Source organism: Macrobrachium nipponense, chromosome 28 (assembly GCF_015104395.2).
Source record: "Macrobrachium nipponense isolate FS-2020 chromosome 28, ASM1510439v2, whole genome shotgun sequence".
NCBI lineage: Eukaryota > Metazoa > Arthropoda > Malacostraca > Decapoda > Palaemonidae > Macrobrachium > Macrobrachium nipponense.
The window spans coordinates 55829754-55849595 of NC_087217.1; the positions used below are offsets into that span (position 1 = coordinate 55829754).

Genomic DNA, 19842 nt, shown 5'->3' on the forward strand with positions numbered 1-19842 from the left:
GAACCTTTCATAAGCTTCGAACAAGGGGGTTCGGTAGTTAACTACTTGTCCAGCAGTTGGCGGTCAGCTCGACTGCGAGGAGAGGAGTCACTTTGCTTTAGGCCCAGGAAAAAACAGAGTGAGGGGTGGCATGAGGTGGGACTATATGTAAAGAACCTCAGGTTTGTATAGTTAGGAAAAATTCAATTTCCGACATTGTTATTTGTTCCGATACGTATACAAACCCTCGGTCCTTTAACTATAAGACGACTCACTTCTTGGTGGGTGGAATCTGAGTCTTATGAACAGACTGGTGTTCATCCTACCTTGGATTCCCTCCCTGGTCGTAAGAGCAGAGGGAGGGATCCTAGCCTCTGCCCAGCTGATTGGGGTGTGCACCGCAGGATCAGTGGTCAGACTTCTGGACCAGATTTATAAGAGGGAGGCAAGCGTACCTCTTATAAATAGCCAAAGGCAAGAAGTAGTTCCTACTTCAAGAGCCAAAATGAAGCCATGGGTTTGTCTCTTGTTGGCTTCCACTCTCCCCCCTTGTGGATAGAATGGGGCTTGGTTGTGTAGCTTACCTGCATCAGCCTCCTGTTCAGCATAGTGACGACCGCGGCCCTCTGCCCACAGGAAGAGGAGAAGAACGAAGGAGGAAGAGAAGCCAGTCACACACTCTTTCACTCGTCCATTCATGCAGTCACACAAGGATGCGATGCTGTTCTGTCCGCTCGGGTGCTGGGTAGACTACACAACTTGTTGAGCAGCCACCACAGGTCCCAAGGAAAAAGTGTCCAAGGACCTGTGGGCGATATCCCGAAGGTAGAATGAAGTGAAGGTGGTCTGGTTGGCCCAAACCCCTGCCTTCAGAACCTGCGCCAGGGAGAAGTTCTTGTGGAACACAATGGTTGGACCAATACCTCTGACTTTGTGGGCTCTCGGACGAAGGGTACGGGTGTCGTTACTATCAGCTGTCTCGTACGCCCTCCTGATCACCTCATGCAGCCAGAAAGAAAGTGTGTTCTTGGAAACTTCTTTCTTGGTAACCCTTGTGCTAACGAAGAGGCGTCGACACTCAGACCTGAGGTGCCGAGTTCTCTTCAGATAGCGCTGTAGCGCTGTCACAGGACAAAGCAGCATCTCATCCGCATCATTATCGGTGAAATCCTTCAGGGACGGGATTGTGGCGGACTCGAACCAGACGTCAGGGACCGAAGGATTATGAGTCTTCGCTACGAAGTTAGGGACGAAATAGAGCGTCACGGATCCCCATCCCCTGGAATGCTTGACATCGAAGGAAAGACCACGAAGTTCGCCTACTCTCTTCACCGATGCCAGGGCCAACAAGAAGAGGGTCTTGAGGGTCAGATCCCTGTCTGACGACTCTTGGAATGGCTCGAAGGGTCTGCGAGTCAAACTCCTAAGGACAAGAATCACATCCCACCCTGGGGGCCTGAGTTTCCTGGGTGGGCAAGACCTCTCGAAGCTCTTCATCAGGAGGGAGATCTTGAAAGAAGAGGAGATGTCCACACCTCGCAGTTTAAGGACTAGGGCCAAGGCAGCTCTGTATCCTTTAACTGCAGAGACGGAGAGGAGCTTCTCTCAGCGAAGGAAGACGAGGAAATCCGCTACCTGCTGAAGAGTGGCTCTGAGCGGAGACACACCCGGTCCACAATACCAACCACAGAAGACGGACCACTTCCCCTAGTAGACAGCTGCAGAGGACTGTCTGAGGTATCCAGCCATCTCTGCGAGAAAAGCCTCTCACTTGCAAGAGATGGTGGATAACAGCCAGCCGTGAAGACAAAGGGACTCGACGGACCGGTGATACCGTTCCACGTGTGGTTGGCACAGGAGGTTGTGCCAGGGGGGAATCTCTCTCGGCGCTTCGGCAAGCAGAGCCAGCAGGTCCGGGTACCAAACAGCCTGAGGTCATTTGGGTGCCACCAGGATCATCCGAAGGTTCACGGTGATCAGCGCCCTGCTGATCACTTTGCGAATCAGACAGAACGGGGGAAAGGCGTAAACGAAGAGGTTGTCCCACGGATGTTGAAAAGCGTCCTCTGCAGCTGCCCATGGGTCCGGCACAACCGAGAAGAAAACCTGGAGTTTTCTGTTGTGCCGGGTGGTGAACAGATCCACGACTGGATGCCCCCACAGGTTGAAGAGCCTTTCCACCACGTCTGGATGAGGGGACCATTCAGTTCCTATCACCTGAGACCGACGGCTGAGCTTGTCGGCTACCACATTCCTCTTGCCTGGAATGTAGCGGGCAGACAGCTCTAATGTGTGCCATGGCCCAATCATGCACCTGCAATTTCAACTGGTGCAGTGGGAGGGACACTAGGCCCCCCTGCTTGTTGACGTATGCCACTACTGTGGTGTTGTCGCTCATCAACACCGACGAGTGTCCCACCAGATGGTCCCGGAACTCTTGGAGAGTGCGGAACGCTGCTTTGAGCTCCAGGACGTTGATGTGAAGGTGCTTGTCGCAATGGTCCCACACACCAGCAGTCAGCAACTCCTCCAGGTGTGCGCCCCATCCCTCGGTCGATGCGTCTGAGAAGAGTAGCATCTCCGAGGGGTGGAGTGTGAAGAGGCACTCCTCTTACGAGGTTCCCGTCGTCCAGCCACCAGGCTAGGTCCTGCCTCACCTCCTCCGTGAGGGACGCGGGGAAGAAGGGAGGGTCCCTTGCCTGTGACCAACACTCCTTTAGTCTCCACTGAAGAGACCGCAGGTGAAGACGCCTGAGAGGGACTAGCTTCTCGAGACACGACAGGTGACCGATCACGACCTGCCACTGCTGAGCTGGTTGCTCCTGTAGAGACCGGAACTATCTTGCTGCCTCCCTGAACCTGCTGATCCGCCAATCTGCAGGGAAGACTCGCCCTACTACCGTGTCAATCAGCATGCCCAGGTACTTCATCCTCTGCTTGGGCTCGAGATCCGACTTCTCGTAACTCTCTACGATCCCCAGATCGTGGCAGAATTCAAGGAGTCGATCTCTGTCCTGCAGCAACTGTGAGTGGGAGCTCGATAGGACTAACCAATTGTCGAGATACCTCAAGAGATGTATCCCTACCGAGTGGGCCCAAGTCGACACCAGCGTGAACACTCGCGTGAACACCTGTGGGGCGGTTGAGAGACCGAAACAAAGTGCCCTGAATTGGTACACCGTCCCATTGAGGATGAAGTGGAGGTACTTCCTGGAGGATTGATGGATGGGTATCTGGAAATACGCGTCCTTCAGATCCACCAAAAGCATGAATTCGTTCTCCCTGATGGAATCAAGCACTGAGCGTGCTGTTTCCATCGTGAACCGAGTCTGGCAAACGAATCGGTTCAAGGGAGAGAGATATATCACTGGGCACCAGCCCCCCGAGGACTTCTCAACTAGGAAGAGTCAGCTGTAGAAGCCCAGCGACTGATCCTGTACGATCTCCACAGCACGTTTGCAAGGCATGGCTAGTGGTGGCCGAAACTCGAAGGGTAGTAAATATCCCTCCCGAAGGACGTTTACTATCCAGGTCTCCGCACCGTAGCACTGCCATGTTGCACAATGGCTCGCCAGGCAACACTCCCCCTTCCGGCAGCAGGTGAGGGGGAACGCCGTCCCTAGCGTTTCCTTCCTCTCTTCGACTTCTTCCCAGATCCTCCTAGGGAAAAGGACTGGGAAGAGGGCTGGTTGCGGTCACTCCTTATAGCAGAAGTCGAAGGCAGTGTCTTTCCTCTTGGCTTCCATGAGGCAACCGTCTTGGCCACAGAGGAAGCGCTAGCTAAGCTCTTGGGTTTAGCCGAAGTCGTCTGAGGTTGCCCAGCCACTTTCGTGACTGCCTGGTGAACAAGACGGTCACTGTCGTCAGTGTGCCACTGTTCCACCACAGCGTCCGCCATCTCTCTGGGGAAGAGAAAGGAGGAACTCCGCACAGGTCCGTTGCGAAGACCCAGAACCGCCTCACGCCCAGCCGCCCTGGTCACTCAGGTGAGAACAGCGTCTCTACGCCGGAGAACCAGGTTGGCCCACAGGTTAGCCGCCCGGTGGGCCAGGTAGGAGATGACCCTACCCCGAGACTAGCACAGTCTCACAAAAGCCGGGTCGCCTTCAGGAGTGATGCTCCCCAAAGAAGCCGCAGCTTTCGACACTGTGAGGGACCACAGGTCGATCCAGGAGACTGCTTGGAATGCTGCCATTGCGGTAGATTCCAAGGCAAGTGTCTCTTGCTGCGAGAACCAAAGGTTCTTTGACAGGAGCTGCGGCAGACACCCCCGGAGTTAGCCTAGCTAGCTCCGGGTTAACCTGTTTGGGCGGCAGAGGGTCCTCTGAAGGCACGTAGAAGCATCTCTGTCGTGGTAGAGATGGAGTAAGGAGCTTGGCAGACCTACCAAACCAAAGCGAACCCTCCTGTCTGGAGATGAGAGCGTCCACTTGGCTCGGCATGCTGTCAGCCAAGGCCGATCGCGGCAAACCCATCGTCGTCCTGGGTTCCTTCTGAGGTCCCCAAAATGACTCCAAGCCCGATGTGGGCAGAGACAGACTGTCAAGCCCGTTCAGTGAGAATGCCTCCCGAGACCCTCCTCCTTCCACAGGAGGAACCACAACAGACCCCTCCTGGTCTCCTCCTGCCACTTGCGCGTACGATCTGGTTGGTCCAGTGAAGCCTGAGGAAGTTGAAGGGATCGGAGAGGCAGACCTGACGCTCCCCCCACGCCCACCGGCAGAACCGGTGTGCTGAGGGGCTGCAGGCGATCACCAACCCGCGGTGACGATAGGGCTGCAGGCCTGGTCGAGCGGCTGGACCGAAAACAGCGGCAAGAGTCCCAAGCGTCAGAAGAGCTGCTGCTGGTCCCCCTCTCCGCCCGGTCCCGGTAGGAGCAGTGGTCAGGGGACCTGCAGAGTCCGCTGTCACGGTGGGAGCGAGGCCTGTCCTCACGGCGCATCACGCCGCTTGGACCAGCCGAGGCTGGTTCAGGCGACCGAAGGGACCACTTCCTCGCCTCAGCCCGCAAGTGGTCTGGGACCGTCGCGTCAACCCTGGGTACCACCATATCGCCGCGAGAGCGATCGCTGGTCTGGTGAGAGTTGCCCGAGCGACCCCCGCCAGTCTTCCGCTCCATGCCTGGATCCTGGCGCTGAGCAGACTTGGTTGCCTGGGTCTTGGCTGTACTGTCACCCGCAGGTGACCGTTACACTCAGTGACTCTAGCAAATGAGAGGCCGAGACGGTACCTGGTGTTGAGGCAGAACCTCTGGCGCCAGGCGAGGAGGTACTGGTGTTAGCCGGTCGTCTTCTTCCTTGCGGAAGGAGACGCGCCCTGTTCCTGAAGGAACAAGAGGACCAAGGAACAAGAGGACTGGCGGAAGTACCAACCATCCCACCGGAGTGGGACGGACCCTTAGAAGTCTCAGCGCGAGCCTTCTTAGGGGAAGAGGAGGCAACCTTCTTCTTCTTTGGCTGTGGGGCCTTAGAAGTTGAAGGGGAAGCGGCGGCAGACGACGACGACGAAGAAGACGACACCTTCCTCCTCCTCCTCCTCTTCTTCGTCAGCTTCCTCAGCACCACCATCAGGTCTTCCATACAAGACGGAGCCGAGGCAGTTGCCGAAGCAACAGAGCCTGACTGCACCTGTCCGGAAGGACCTGGGGTGGGAGCAGCAACACCACAGGCAGGAATAACGGTGGTAGGAACTGGTACCAGGACTGAAGCGGCAGTATACTCAGGAACAGGAGGCGGGGCAGGAACCGGCAGCATCCTCTGCGCAGGAGGTAGGTCCAGAGGAGTGCTCTTGGGACACCAGAAGTCTAGGGCTGTAGCAGGAGCGGCAAACCCAGGTGGCGGCGTCACAGCGGGCATCAAAACCTCCAGCAGCAGTGCCTGCACAGCGGCAGTCGGGGTCACCGTGGCTATGTGCTGAGTGTACACCAGGTGCGGCGGTGCAGCGTAGCCAGGCACGGACACCGTTGTAGTAGTCGTGGTGGTCGGCCCGTGTGTTACCGGCATGGCCGCCCCTCTCGCCAGGTGACTCAGCAGCCCCTGGACCATCAGTGTACCTTGCACCCCAGCGAGTACCAGGCCCGTCCGAGATCGTCCCCTGTGGCAAGCAGGTCTGAGGAAGGAAAAGTCGGGCGAGTTAGTGGGGTGGGGGGGGGTCTCCCCTCGCTCAGGGGGGGGGGGGGGGACAGTTCCCACCCTGAGCGAATGAAGGACCCCGAGTACAACTGGATGTCGGGGTATCTCGTCCCCCCCTTCCATGCTCAACTGATCGAGAGAGGAGTGAGAAACCTCCCCCAAAGGGGAAGGAGCCATACGAGAAAGCGGAGTTGGAGGGAGAAAAGAGGAAGACGTGTCTGTAAGGGCATAGCCGGAGAACCCTCCGATGACTCCTTGGCCAGCTTGCACGGCTTCTTCCTCCCCCCATAGCGCTCCCACTGCTCCTCCGACCAAAAAATATATGTATCACATGTCTCAGTGCGAGAGCATTCTCACCCTCTACACTGAGTACAAATATCATGAGGATCAACCTCTACAGATGTCTGGAAGGCCCCACACACGAGGGCACAATCTGCGGCTGATGGGGGGGGGGGGGGGGGGGGCGGCGGCAGGGGGTCTTTCACTTGCAAAATTCACTGAGAATGAAATACAAAACACAGATACGTACTTACACAGGCTTTGTACATTCACACTGAGTAAAAGAGAAAGATAAACAGCCTTCACGAAGTGAAGAAAACAAAGCATATGACTGAAGTGGGCAGAGACGAGCAGCACGTCCATCCACTAGCGCGGCCGAAAGTAAAGTGACTCCTCTCTTCGCAGTCGAGCTGACCGCCAACTGCCGGACAAGTAGTTAACTACCGAACCCCCTTGTTCAAAGCTTACGACTGGTTCAGCTGCCGCTAAGTACCTTCCTATTGTTAAAGGACTGAGGGTTTGTATACGTATCGGAACAACATTGTTTTGCTTACATTTCATATCCACCACAAACCCCTAAAAATATGATAATGTAAGTTCATATGACTTAATTGTTCTAAACTATTATTTACCATCAAATTGATAATGAATTTTTTGTGAAAAAATTAATATTATGTTATCCTAAAATTTGTTACTGTAATTACTCTACTATTAAAATTTTGAAAAGATTCCGAAAGATATCATTGCTGCGAGTGCCTTCATAATTTCATGTTAACATTTTGTCAGCTGGCTGGCCTCACATTTGCGGACTCACCTATTCACAGATCTCTCTTTGGACCATATCTACACACTTTTCACAGGAAATTCACCTATTCACCGTATTTTTCACAGAAATATTCACATTATTGTATTTTCATATACCTAATTTTTGTGACTAAATGACCTTTTTGTGATAAAATTATAATATTCAGTCAGAGGCAGTCCCCAGTTATTGGCAGACTAGGTTAATGGCCATCAGGTTTTATGCCCCTTGTCTAGCACTGATAATGGTGATCAGTGCCAAAAGGTGCCAATAAATAGTTAGGACACTATGACATACCCAGCAGAGGTGCCATTAACCCTCAAACGCCTATTGGACGTATTTTACGTTGACTAAAATTGTCTGTCGGTTTTTCAATCACGTGGCTTGAGGGATGCTGGGAGTTCATGGATAAAGCTGTTGTTTTGTTTACAAGCATTACCCAGGCACACATGCGCGAATTTCTTTCTTCTCGCACTAAAAAGCATCAGCGACGCATCTCAGAAATTATTTTGTCACTTTGTCTTCATTTTTACACTGCTTTCTACAGCTGTTACAGAGTTTTCTATATGAAAATGTGTGCAATTTCATGAAGAATACAACAAAAAACAACCCATGGTTGTAGCTTTTATCAGTTTTGAAATATTTTTATATAAATCCCGATAAGTGCCAAAATTTCAACCTTTGGTCAACTTTGACTCGACCGAATGGTCGTAAAAGCGAATTGTAAGCTAAAACTTACATTCTAGTAATATTCAATCATTTACCTTCATTTTGCAACAAATTGGAAGTCTCTAGCACAATATTTAAATTTATGAAGAATTTTTGAAAAAAAACTTTTTCCTTACATCCGCGTGGTAACTGCCAAAAAAATCAGAAATTCTTTCGTTAGATTGTCATAATGTTTGCACCGTTTTATGTTTGCCGTTATATAAAATTTCATATATGAAAATGTGCACAATTTCATGTAGAATAAAAAAAAAAAAATTCATGGTTGTAGCTTTTAACAGTTTTTAAATATTTTCATATAAATAAAGATAATTATAAAAAATTCGACCTTTGGTCAACTTTAACTCAACCGAAATGGTTGAAAACTGCAATTGTAAGCTACAACACTTACAGTCTAGTAATATTCAATCAATTACCTTCATTTTGCAACAAACGGGAAGTCTCTAGCACTATTTCGATTTATGGTGAATTTTTTAAAACAACTTTTTTTACGTCCGCGCGTTACAAATTCATGCATCACATTGTGATAATATTTTTTCTGTGTTGCTTTGATTGTTTTACAATTTGTTATATACCAAAATCATTGCAATTTAGTGAGCAATACAACGAATACAAATTAACTCATTTGCTTTAACTGTTTTGCTCACAGTGCGATTTGTATACAATTATATATGAAATTTTTTTTCACGCTGTCATATATTCCAATATTTTTATGATATTTTTTTTTATTTCTGATGGTTGCATACTAAACTTCAGGCAATGACAAAAAAAAAGGAGCCAAAATGAACTCTTAATCTTGAAAACTAAGCGAGCTGTGATTTTTTGAAATAAAACTTTTTTTCCACTTCGGCGCTCACTTCCGAACGCCGCAGGCATATGGGAGACACTTTTGGAAATACCGGCTCGGTGTTAAAGGTTAACTGGTCACCAGCACCCCATAATTTGCCGTTTCGGTTAACGGCAGTTTTTGCTTACCAGCACCCCTCCAAGAATGGAACCCCTGCCGATAATCGGGGAATGCCTGTACAGTGGTTCCCCCGTATTCGCGGGGGATGTGTACCAGACCCCCCCACCATGAATAGTTAGAACCCGCGAATGTTTGGAAACCCTATAAAAATGCTAAAAACAGACTGTTTTGTTAGTTAAAACTCAAGAAAAACCCACTAGAAATTTTATATTTGTTTTTTTTTTAATAGTTTTATAAAAAAAAAAAAAAAAAAAAAAAAAAAAACAGAATTTGTGGATATTTCTCATAGAAAAATATCGTGAATGTGTGAATTTTCCGTGAATATTCCGGGGGAACGTTCCCGAGAGAAATCCGCAAATGTGAGAGTCCGCGAATCTGGAGAACGCGAATACAGGGGGTCCGTCCACTGGATAAGCATTTTTACAGGGTTTTTCTTGTGTTTGAACTATCAAATCAGGCAGTTATAAGTGTTTTTAGAGAGGTTCTAAGTATTAGCAGGGAGGTCTGGGATGCATCCCCTGTGAATACAGGGGATTTGCTGTTTCTTTAATTGTACATTGGTTCAATTGTCCACTGGTTAAGTTGTCCACTAGTTCAGCTGTCACTGGTTCAGTTTTCCTAGAACCCAGCAAATAGATCATACTCCAAAACACGCACTGAATGTTCCAAGTTTGGCCTAACTGTTGCACTTAAAAACTGGAAGACAATGTTCTTAGCTTTAATATATAAAAAAAGTAGGAATCTTTAGTCTTTTGTTATTTCTAGTGATGCATTATTCCAGCCAACACTGAAGTGGTACACCTCACTTACACTAAATTACTACGTTAGTATTACATGTCAGGGTCGAAGCAGCAGAAAGTATTAAAAAAAATTACAACTACTATAAAATATTCAAGCACAAAGGCAACATCTCCTTTGTTGTTTAACTTCAGCCCTACCAATTGCTGGCCTCTATCATGATACAGAAAAACATAGTACATGTATATAATCATATTTTGAATATAGTAGTTGGTCATTTTCTCCACCAGATATAACTGGCCTCCTCTAGTTATTTACGAGTTCTTGCCAAAACATTTTTGTCAAGTTTTATAAGTTGTTATAACAAAGAACTGTATAAAGTATAGAAACTTGTAAGTTATCAATACACAATAGAAAGTAATCAAGCATATACTGCACCAAGTTGAAATTAAAATTAAAACTAGTACTTGTACTATGTATGTGAACTCTCTTAAATAAACAGATCATTATTACAAAAATTCTGTATTAAAATTAAATTTCAAAAATACAGCATGTAGTCTACAGTGGAGACAAAAAATAAAGCATACATTCTACAATAGATTTTTGTTTTTATGGTGTTTTTATGTTGCATGGAACCAGTGGTTATTCAGCAACGGGACCAACAGCTTTACGTGACTTCCGAACCACATGAGAGTGAACTTTTATCACCAGAAATATAGATCTCTGACTCCTAAATGGAATGCCCAAGAATCGGACTCGCGGCCATCGAGGTGGCACGCCAACACCATACCAACCAAGCCACTGAGGCGCTTTTCTACAATAGACAAAAAATATATAAGAACTGATTTTATCAATGAATATAAAGGGCTTCAAACAAAACAGAGCAAGTGCACAACAAAAGAAATAAATCACCAAGCTACAAACATTTCTATATCAAACAATTTTTAACTACTATAATTTTAAGCTACAAATAACACTGCACACATTTCATCAACCAACTACTTATAGGTGGTTAAATAAAAATGACAGTTATGTTTAGATATTACAAGATGATGCATCAAGTAAACCTTACAGCATCAGCTATATCCTACTGCATTTGCAGACCCATAGGATTTGTTACCAACTGGAGAAGTGAAATTTAGAGCAAGGTAAAGTATAAGAATTCAGACAGCCAGGTAGGAAGGTATCTCATGAACATATTTTAGTAAAAGTAAAAGGCAAAATGCAATGCAGTGATCCTAAGAGATGCTACATGGAACCTTGACCCTACACATATCGCAAGTGGTACCTCATGCATGTAGTACTCTTTATGAATATAACAGATAAAAAGAACTAAGGTTTCATATCATTAAGAAGTTTAACAGACCCTGTTGTGGCTTTGTAGTTGAAAGTTCTGAGGATAAATTTGTTGGCTGTAGGTTTTGGTGTTATTTTTAAAAAATGAAATAGCTCCCATTTAGAAGAGACTTTTAAAGATATTTAGAATTTCAAGCTGCTTATAAAGTATGTACATATTCTTATTACTATGGTTAGTCTTTTTAGACGCACAGAGTTCATTTATAGCCTAAAAATTGTTTAAACTCAGATTTGCAAAAATCTTTATTTACAAGGGGTGGGGAAGGATGGAAAACTAAATCATATGCATAAATAATGAATATATTATAAAACATTCCAACCTTTTAGAGGAAGAGCATTTCAATGAAGGGCAAAGCTTTTAATACTAGAAGATTAGATTTACGGATTAGTTTTACTAGTCTTGTGCAAAAGAAACTATTTGCTCATACTTACAACTATGATGTTAATGAATGGAATAATAGTCAGCTCTGATAATTCTGAGGCTGAAATCTTCAAATCTGGTAAACAACTTAGCGGGCGACCCTGCACTATTAACTTTAAGAGGTCATCTCCTTTCTTCTGTCAAACGAAAAATTTATTCTCATTGATGTAAGAAAATACAAAAATAGTGCTAATTTGGAAAATATCAAACAACCAAAACCATTAATTAAAATATCTAAATTACAGTTCCTAACAGCTTCATGACATACTACACAAAATATCCAAGACCAAAAATTACTGACAGGCATAGTAAACTTAGCCTAGTACTATATAGATCATGATGCACTATCTGCACAAAATCCAACCCGTCCAACCCCCGCCTAAAAGTGAGCTCTTTGTTTTGTGTGAAAGAGGTAACATGTTACTGCATCTTAAGAAATGTGTATTAGTCTGTACCTTGAGAGTCAAGAAAACAGTGAGGACCAAATCAATTTTTATTTGTCAAATGCATTAAGTAACAAATTTGACAAGTTCCAAAAGCTGGTAAGTACCAAGGTTTCACTGTACGTATTAGAAGTTCATTTATGTTTCCATGTACCATCTTTATAGTACAGGACACCTTTTTCCTTATAAAACGAAACTGAAAACTTACTGAGGCTGTTCTAATGCCAGCTCAAGTACTAGCCATAGTGAGGATTAGTCTGACGGAGAGTTAGATGCTCCGTAAAACACAACAAAGTGCTGAATGCAACTGTTTTGTAACATCACTAATTGCATAAATAATATATGCTACAAAGAACACTGCCTTGAAAACACTCCACTTGCCTGTTTGTATGTAATACCAAATTCTTTTCATGTACAGTATACCTGGAAAGTGAATCGGTTAAGAAGTTTTACACAAACTGCCAGCAACTTTAGAATCGAGTGCATATACCAGACAGTATCAAATGCCTTTTGAATACCATACAAAATACTGTTTAGAGAACATTTTTTTTTTATAAAAAGTGATTCTTTATATAATAGCACAACAATTCAAATACAAATGTTTAGACCACTCCAAGATCCCAATCGATATTCTTCTAATATTCAGTCTTCAGTAATAAAACACGTCTACAGCAAGGTGAAGAGGAGGGAACACGGTTTATAATTAATGGGCTCATATAAAAGCTAGTTTTATATACCAATTAATAAATTCATTAACCCTAATGGACAGGCATCACCATACGAGTATCTACAACAGGTTTTGAGTGATGGACGTTGAGTGATGGACGGGCTAACTCATATGAGTACTATTAACATTACACTCCATACGATTTGGATGAATTTAGCAGGAAAGATGTACATTTCATTTCAATGGTCTTCCCCATAGGAGGACAATGTCGTCGTTGCACCTCACCCCTTTCATTCCTTTAACTGTACACCTCCATTCATATTCTCTCTCTTTCATCTTGCCATCCACCCTCTCCTGACACTTGTTCTGAGCAACTGCGAGGCTTTCCTCGTGCTACACATTTCAAGCCATTCTGCTCTCAAATTTCCCTTTCAGTGCTGAATGACCACACAGGTCCCAGTGCTTGGCATCTGGCCTAAATTCTATATTACATTCCATTACTTCAGTGGTCCATAAATAACTAATGGCAACCGTAGTAGCTCAGCACAGAACAGAGGCCGATCAGTAAGCCTTGAGACTTGATGGGGGAATGTATTGGCCCTCTTTATTTCATGATTTTATTTATTTGCTCATAACCAGCCCGAGAAGAGCCGCCATTAGGCTCAGAGGTCTGGATAAACTAATCCTTTATAATAATAATAATAATAATAATTTATTTGCTCATAAATACACACAGGGATTGATGTTGGCTTTGGTTCTTATCTTTTATGATAGTATGACAGCTATAATATAATTTTGCAAAAAAAAGTAGAGAAATATTAGGAAAAAGTGTGTACCTCACAAAAAGTTATTGCATCTTCCTATCTCAGTATTTCTCGTAAATACTTTACAATAAATATACTCAGAATTTGTTACTAATTTTAGTTCTTATCTGTTATGATATTATGTGAGCTGTAATTGCAATTTTACAAAAATAAAATTATCAGAAAAAGCATGTAATCTTGGTACAATTTACGAGTGTCTTAGAAAAGAGGCCCTGCACAGGGTTGTAAATATATTCACCTTCAACTTCCCATGGAAAACAAAAAATAAAAAATAAAAATTTCTTACACTATAAGCATTTGCATATTTTTCTGTTTCCATTGATGTATTTTTTTCTTAAATTTGCCAACCTTACAGTTTGACCAGTCTGGGAGTGTCATAATCAATATATATTTAGCCTGTCCCTTAAAGGTCAATCATAAACTCCAGTCTTCTCTTCACCAAAATGTAAAAATGCTGAAAAATCCACCAATGGCACCTCAACAAACACTGTAAAAATGACACAATTTCGATTAATTTGTATTTTTCATAGCTAACAAACCTGAGGTCTTACAGTGGGATAAATCTTCTGGTGCCAGCTGGAAACCAGTTAAAAACAATAAAAAATTGTAAATGCAAGCAATCTGTGGCATCTGGCATCCGATACGCAATTGAGGTGGAAGCGAGTCAGAGACCACGCTTGAATCTATACTCTGCTTTTTTCTATCTGTCCATCCGCCTGTGGTGTTTGCACATGGTAACACTAACACTGCGTCCCAGGCTTTAAATAATATCCTATTTCGAACATTAACAGTGTAATTCGCATACAGTAAATTATTAAAACACTTTTCAGTTACAAATATACACCCAAGACATCCTTTTATTTACCTAAAACTTACACATAGCTTAACTATTTAAAGCCTGGGATGCTGTGTTACCATGCACGACCACCACAGGCGGATGGACAGATGGAAAAAAACAGAGTACGTATAGTGACACATCAGTCTTTCTCTCAACTCAGGATGAAACATAAGAGAGGTGGCGAAAGGTGGGCAGTCAATGTGAAGACAGGTTTGTTAGTTATGAAAAATACTACCAAATTAAGAATTTGTCATTTGTTCAAACATAGAACAAAACTTTGGTCTTAACAATAGGATAGACTTATATTTGGAGGGAGGTATGAGAATCCTGAACCGACTGGAGGTTCGGCACACCTGATCATTTTTCTTAGAAATGAGAATGCTGAAGAAGAGGACCTAACAAATATTTATGAAAAGTAAAGACCATATACACAATGTTTGAGAGAAAACTTACCAACATCATCTGCTTCTTCACATCAAGCTCCTTAATACTGTTTTCCCAAAGTTGTATGCAATCACAGAGAAATTTCTTGTCAGGAAAGGAGTCCTCTGTAGCTTTTGGTAGCAAGTGCCTCATGCGAAGAACCTCTGTTATTTGTCTTTTAGTTATGCTTTTAAGGAACAAAAGAAGTTGTCTGCTTTAATAACCAGTATTATTTGCTTCCTACAAATATAAAAAGATATAAATATGGTCACAGAATAACATCCAGTAAAAGTTACTATATTATGATGATTATCCTTACAAACGCCCTTGAGAAATGTTTATGAATATACAATACAGTACCAAGCGCCAATTCTTAACACCCTTAAAACATCAAACATGAGATTCTTCTATGAAATCTAGAAAAAACAAAGAATTGTCCAATAAAAGATATAATGAACTTCCAACACCTTGTGACAGAATTATCTAAATTGTCAAGCAATATGTGACAAAAAGAAAAGCACGGTAATTTAAAGGCATATAGTAAAGTTGAACCTCTTAAAACCAGCATTCTACGGTTCGGAAACTTCTGTGCTTCGGCTTGATTTTAAATCAGCCACCATTAGTTCGTTCCGCCACCACCAGGGACACGCCACGTATTGTTTACACTTCATGGCAGCAAAAATTATACCATATATCCTTTGTTTGTATGAAAATAGTTGTTAGTAATGTAAATAAGCAAAGTCAAATATGTTTTTGATATTAACATTGGAAGAATAAATATATATATTTTTTTAAATATTCCACTTGAGAAGGATCAACAAAGCCAAACCTTTTAACTTTTAATCAAAACAATGAGATTTCTCAAGCACAAATTCCTTACTCTGTATGTGCTTGAGAGAAAGTTTTTATAATTTCTTTTTTGTAACTATGTATTTACCTATTCGATATGCAACCCATGAGATTATATGATGCTAAAGGCAAGAAGTGCAAGCATAAATCTTTATCCATGCTAGAAAATCTTTATTCCATTTGCAAATAGTTTATTGTTAATTTTCCTCAATAGATGGCGCCGGTGTGCTTTGTTTGTATGGTCTTTTTACGTTGCATGGAACCATAGATTATTCAGCAACGGTACCAAAGGCTTTATGTGACTTCCGAACCATGTCGAGAGTGAATTTCTATCACCAGAAATACACATCTCTAACACCTCAATGGAATGCCCGAGAATCGAACTTGCAGCCACCAAGGTGGCAAGTCAAGACCATATCGCTCACGCCACTGAGATGTACCGGTGTGCTTTACATTTTGACAGTGACGACTACATTCAAATGCAGCTATCGCTGAAATTCATTCATTATTTTTTTCATCTCTTTATCCTCTACAATAAAAATAAACTTAGAAACTAACAGCGATAATTGTGAAGATACAAAATTTCGGATATGAAAGTCAATGTTGATAATATGCAGATTCTGAGAAGTTTACTACAGGCAGTCCCCAGGTTACAACGGGGGTTCCGTTCTTGAGACACGTAAGCCGAAAATCGTTGTAAGCTGGAACATTGTAAAAAATGTCCTAAGAAAACCTTACTTTTAATTCTTTGGGTGCCTTAAAAACCATGTAAACTGCATTTTTACTGCATTTTTCATCAAAAAACCTTCAAATATTGATTATTTTGCATTTACGGAGTCATATTTCTTCTGCCAGATCAGCGTTGTAGGTGTCGTAACCCTGGAAAATGCACCGGAAATCTGGATATAATGTCTGATAAATATAATTGAAAAACTTTGTAACCTCGGAACGTTGTAAGCCAAACCTATTGTGAGCCGGGGACTGCCTACTGTAGTTAGACTTACGATCGGGTAGGGTAACTCCAGAATGTACGCTAAATGTGTTAAAATTACACTACTTCAAAGAAAGTTATATACTGTAGTATAGTTATAAAATGATGAAGTTAAAATATATGAGTAATAAAATAACAAAAAGCAGTGTCAGAACGTAGCTAGTAGTAGGCTAAGTCGGAAACTAGGCTATTTGTATGCGGAATTAACTAAAGGGTTCATTTTTTTAGGGATGTATTCTATATTCTGGGGTTTTCTGTCATCCGCCAATGGCCTGGTCCCAAGGTTTTCGGATTTAAGAGGTGGGACTGTACAAGGTTTCAAATCATGTTTAATAACTTGCACTGTTGAAACTTGGGTAACTTATACCAAAAGGTGACAATCCTGGTAGATATGTTTTACAATACATTATTGAATTGCACATTATCTTATCAACATGGGAGATACCGATGACGAAAGCTATATCTACATAATCTTTCAATGTAATAAATACAGAAATTGTTTGTTTGTTTATATGGTGTTTTTACGTTGCATGGAACCATTGGTTATTCAGCAACGGGACCAACGGCTTTACGTGACTTCCGAACCATGTCGAGAGTGAACTTCTATCACCAGAAATACACATCTCTCACTCCTCAATGGAATGGCCGAGAATCGAACCCGCGACCACTGAAGTGGGACGCTAATACCATACCAACCACACCACTGAGGCACTGATAATAAATACAGAAAACTCCTATGGAAATCACTCATTACTCTATCATAAATACAGAGAGAGAGAGAGAGAGAGAGAGAGAGAGAGAGAGAGAGAGAGAGAGAGAGAGAGACGAGAGAGGAGAGAGAGAGAGAGAGAGAGAGAGAGAGAGTTTTATCCGTTAACCCTTAAACGCCTATTGGACATATTTTACGTAGAGATAAATTGTCTGTCGGGTGCCGATTGGACGTATTTTACGTCGGCACAGAAGTTTATTTAAAAATTTGCGGAAAAATACTTATAGGCCTACCAGCCAAAAACTTTTGAATCACACGCCTTGGGGGATGCTGGGAGTTCCCGGATCAAGGTGTTGTTTTGTTTACTATTGTTAGGCAGACGCGCAAGCGCGAATTTCTTTCTTATAGCACTAAAAAGTATCAGTGACACATCTCAGAAATTATTTCATCACTTTGACATAATTTTTGCACCATTTTAAATTAGCCGTTACATGGAGTATTATACATATACGAAAATGTGCACAATTTCATGTCAAAAAAAAAAAAAAAAAAAACTCATGATTGTAGCTTTTATCAGTTTTGAAATATTTTCATATAAATAACGATAAGTGCCAAAATTTCAGCCTTCGGTCAACTTTGACTACCGAAATGGTCGAAAAACGCAATTGTAAGCTAAAACTCTTATATTCTAGTAATATTCAATCATTTACATTCATTTTGCAACAAATTGGAAGTCTCTAGCACAATATTTCGATTTATGGTGAATTTATGAAAAGTTTTTCCTTACGTCCGCGCGGTAACTCTTCCAAAAAAATCATATGTACGATTTTCGTAATGTTTGCACCATTTTAAATTAGCCGTTACATGAAGTTTTATATATGGAAATGTGCGCAATTTCATGCACAATACAAATAAAAACAATCCATGGTTGTAACTTTTATCAGTTTTGAAATATTTTCATATAAATAACGATGTGCCAAAATTTAAACCTTCGGTCAACTTTGACTACCGAAATGGTAGAAAAAAGCAATTGTAAGCTAAAACTCTTATATTCTAGTAATATTCAATCATTTACCTTCATTATGCAACAAATTGGAAGTCTCTAGCTCAATATTTCGATTTATGGTGAATTTATGTAAATAAAAAAACATTTTCCTTACATCAGCGCGGTAACTCTTCCGAAAAAATCATACGTGTGATTGTCGTAATGTTTGCACCCTTTTAAAGTAGCCATTACACTAAGTTTTATGTAAGAAAATGTGCGCAATTTCATGTAGAATACAACAAAAAATAATTGAAGGTTGTAGCTTTTCTCATTTTCAAAATATTTGCATATAAATCACGATAAATAGAAAAATACACCATGTTCGGTCAACTTTGACTCTACCGAAATGGTCGAAAAATGCAATTGTAAGCTAAAAAATCTTACAGTCTAGTAATATTCAGTCATTTATCTTCATTTTGAAACAAATTCGAAGTCTCTAGCACAATATTTAGATTTATAGTGAATTAAAAAAAAAAAAAAAAACTTTCCTTCCCTCCGCGTGCGGATTCTCCGCCGCAAATCTCCGAAATGCGTATGTCGCATTCTCGGAATATTTGCTCCGTTTCATATTAGGTGTTGTTTCATTGAGTTTTATATATGAAAATGTGTGCAATTTCATGTAGAATACAACAAAAAATAATTGAAGGTTGTAGCTTTTCTCATTTTCGAAATATTTGCATATAAAAAAATAAATTTAAAAAATTCGACATTCGGTCAACTTTAACTAGTCTGAAATGGTCGAAAACTGCAATTTTAAGCTAAAACTCTTACAGCATAGTAATATTCAATCATTTATCTTCATTTTGAAACAAATTGGAAGTCTCTAAAACAATATTTAGATTTATGGTGAATTTTTGAAAAAAAACATTTTTTTATGTCCACGCGTTACGAATTCATGCATCATTTTGTGATAATATTATGTGTGTTGCTTTGATCGTTTTACAATGTGTTATATACCAATATGATCGCAATTTAGTGTACAATACAATGAAAATAATTAACTTGTTAGCTTTAAGGGGGCCGGCCGGCTAATGCCCTTTTTTAAGGACAGGACTTTGATATTCATACCACTTAATAAGGTGACTTGGGACATCAAACCGCATATGATTTTCGCCTCTGACCTTCGGTTTTGTGACGCCAGGGCGATTTATCCCGAAAATAACCATTTTTCAAATTCTATCTCCTCCCTTGATATTTAATATTAAGACCTGGGATTACTACCATATATAGAGACCTGGTGTAGACCTCCAATCAAATGAGTTTTTTTTGTAAAAGTCATTTTTTTGCTAGATATGAATTTTTCAATATGGTAAAAAAATAAAACCCTATAAATCAGGAGACAAAAATTTATAAAAAAAAAAAAATACGAAACAAAAATTGGAAAAAAGGGCTCTATTTGATTGTTCTATAATGTCTTTCTGAGTTATATACCAAATTCCAATGTTATAGCTTTAAAACTAAGTGAGAAGATAGATTTTGAAGGTCAATAAGTATAGTTTTGAGATACGGGCGTTCAAAGTTTTCCTTCGTATTCCTATAAAGACAATGTTAATAAATAATGATTATTATGAATGTATATTTCTTTTTTGTGTATCAATAAACCAAAACTATTTTATTTATCATAATTTAATCATAAATGATGATCCCTTTGCTC

General features: G+C 41.9%; 1 protein-coding gene across 6 annotated transcripts in view; it reads right to left on the reverse strand.

Moving 5' to 3' along the window:
• LOC135201753 (E3 ubiquitin-protein ligase TTC3-like) overlaps positions 1–19842 on the reverse strand; it is a 202299-nt gene that overhangs the window by 63985 nt on the left and 118472 nt on the right. For 4 of the 6 annotated variants that reach the window (XM_064230982.1, XM_064230979.1, XM_064230983.1 and 1 more), the window contains 2 exons: positions 14625–14781; positions 11411–11536 (listed from right to left, as the gene is read on the reverse strand). In XM_064230982.1, coding sequence (XP_064087052.1) covers positions 11411–11536; positions 14625–14781 — 283 coding nt within the window. The remainder of the gene's footprint in view (positions 1–11410; positions 11537–14624; positions 14782–19842) is intronic. The other 2 variants (XM_064230980.1, XM_064230981.1) reach the window with 2 other exon arrangements.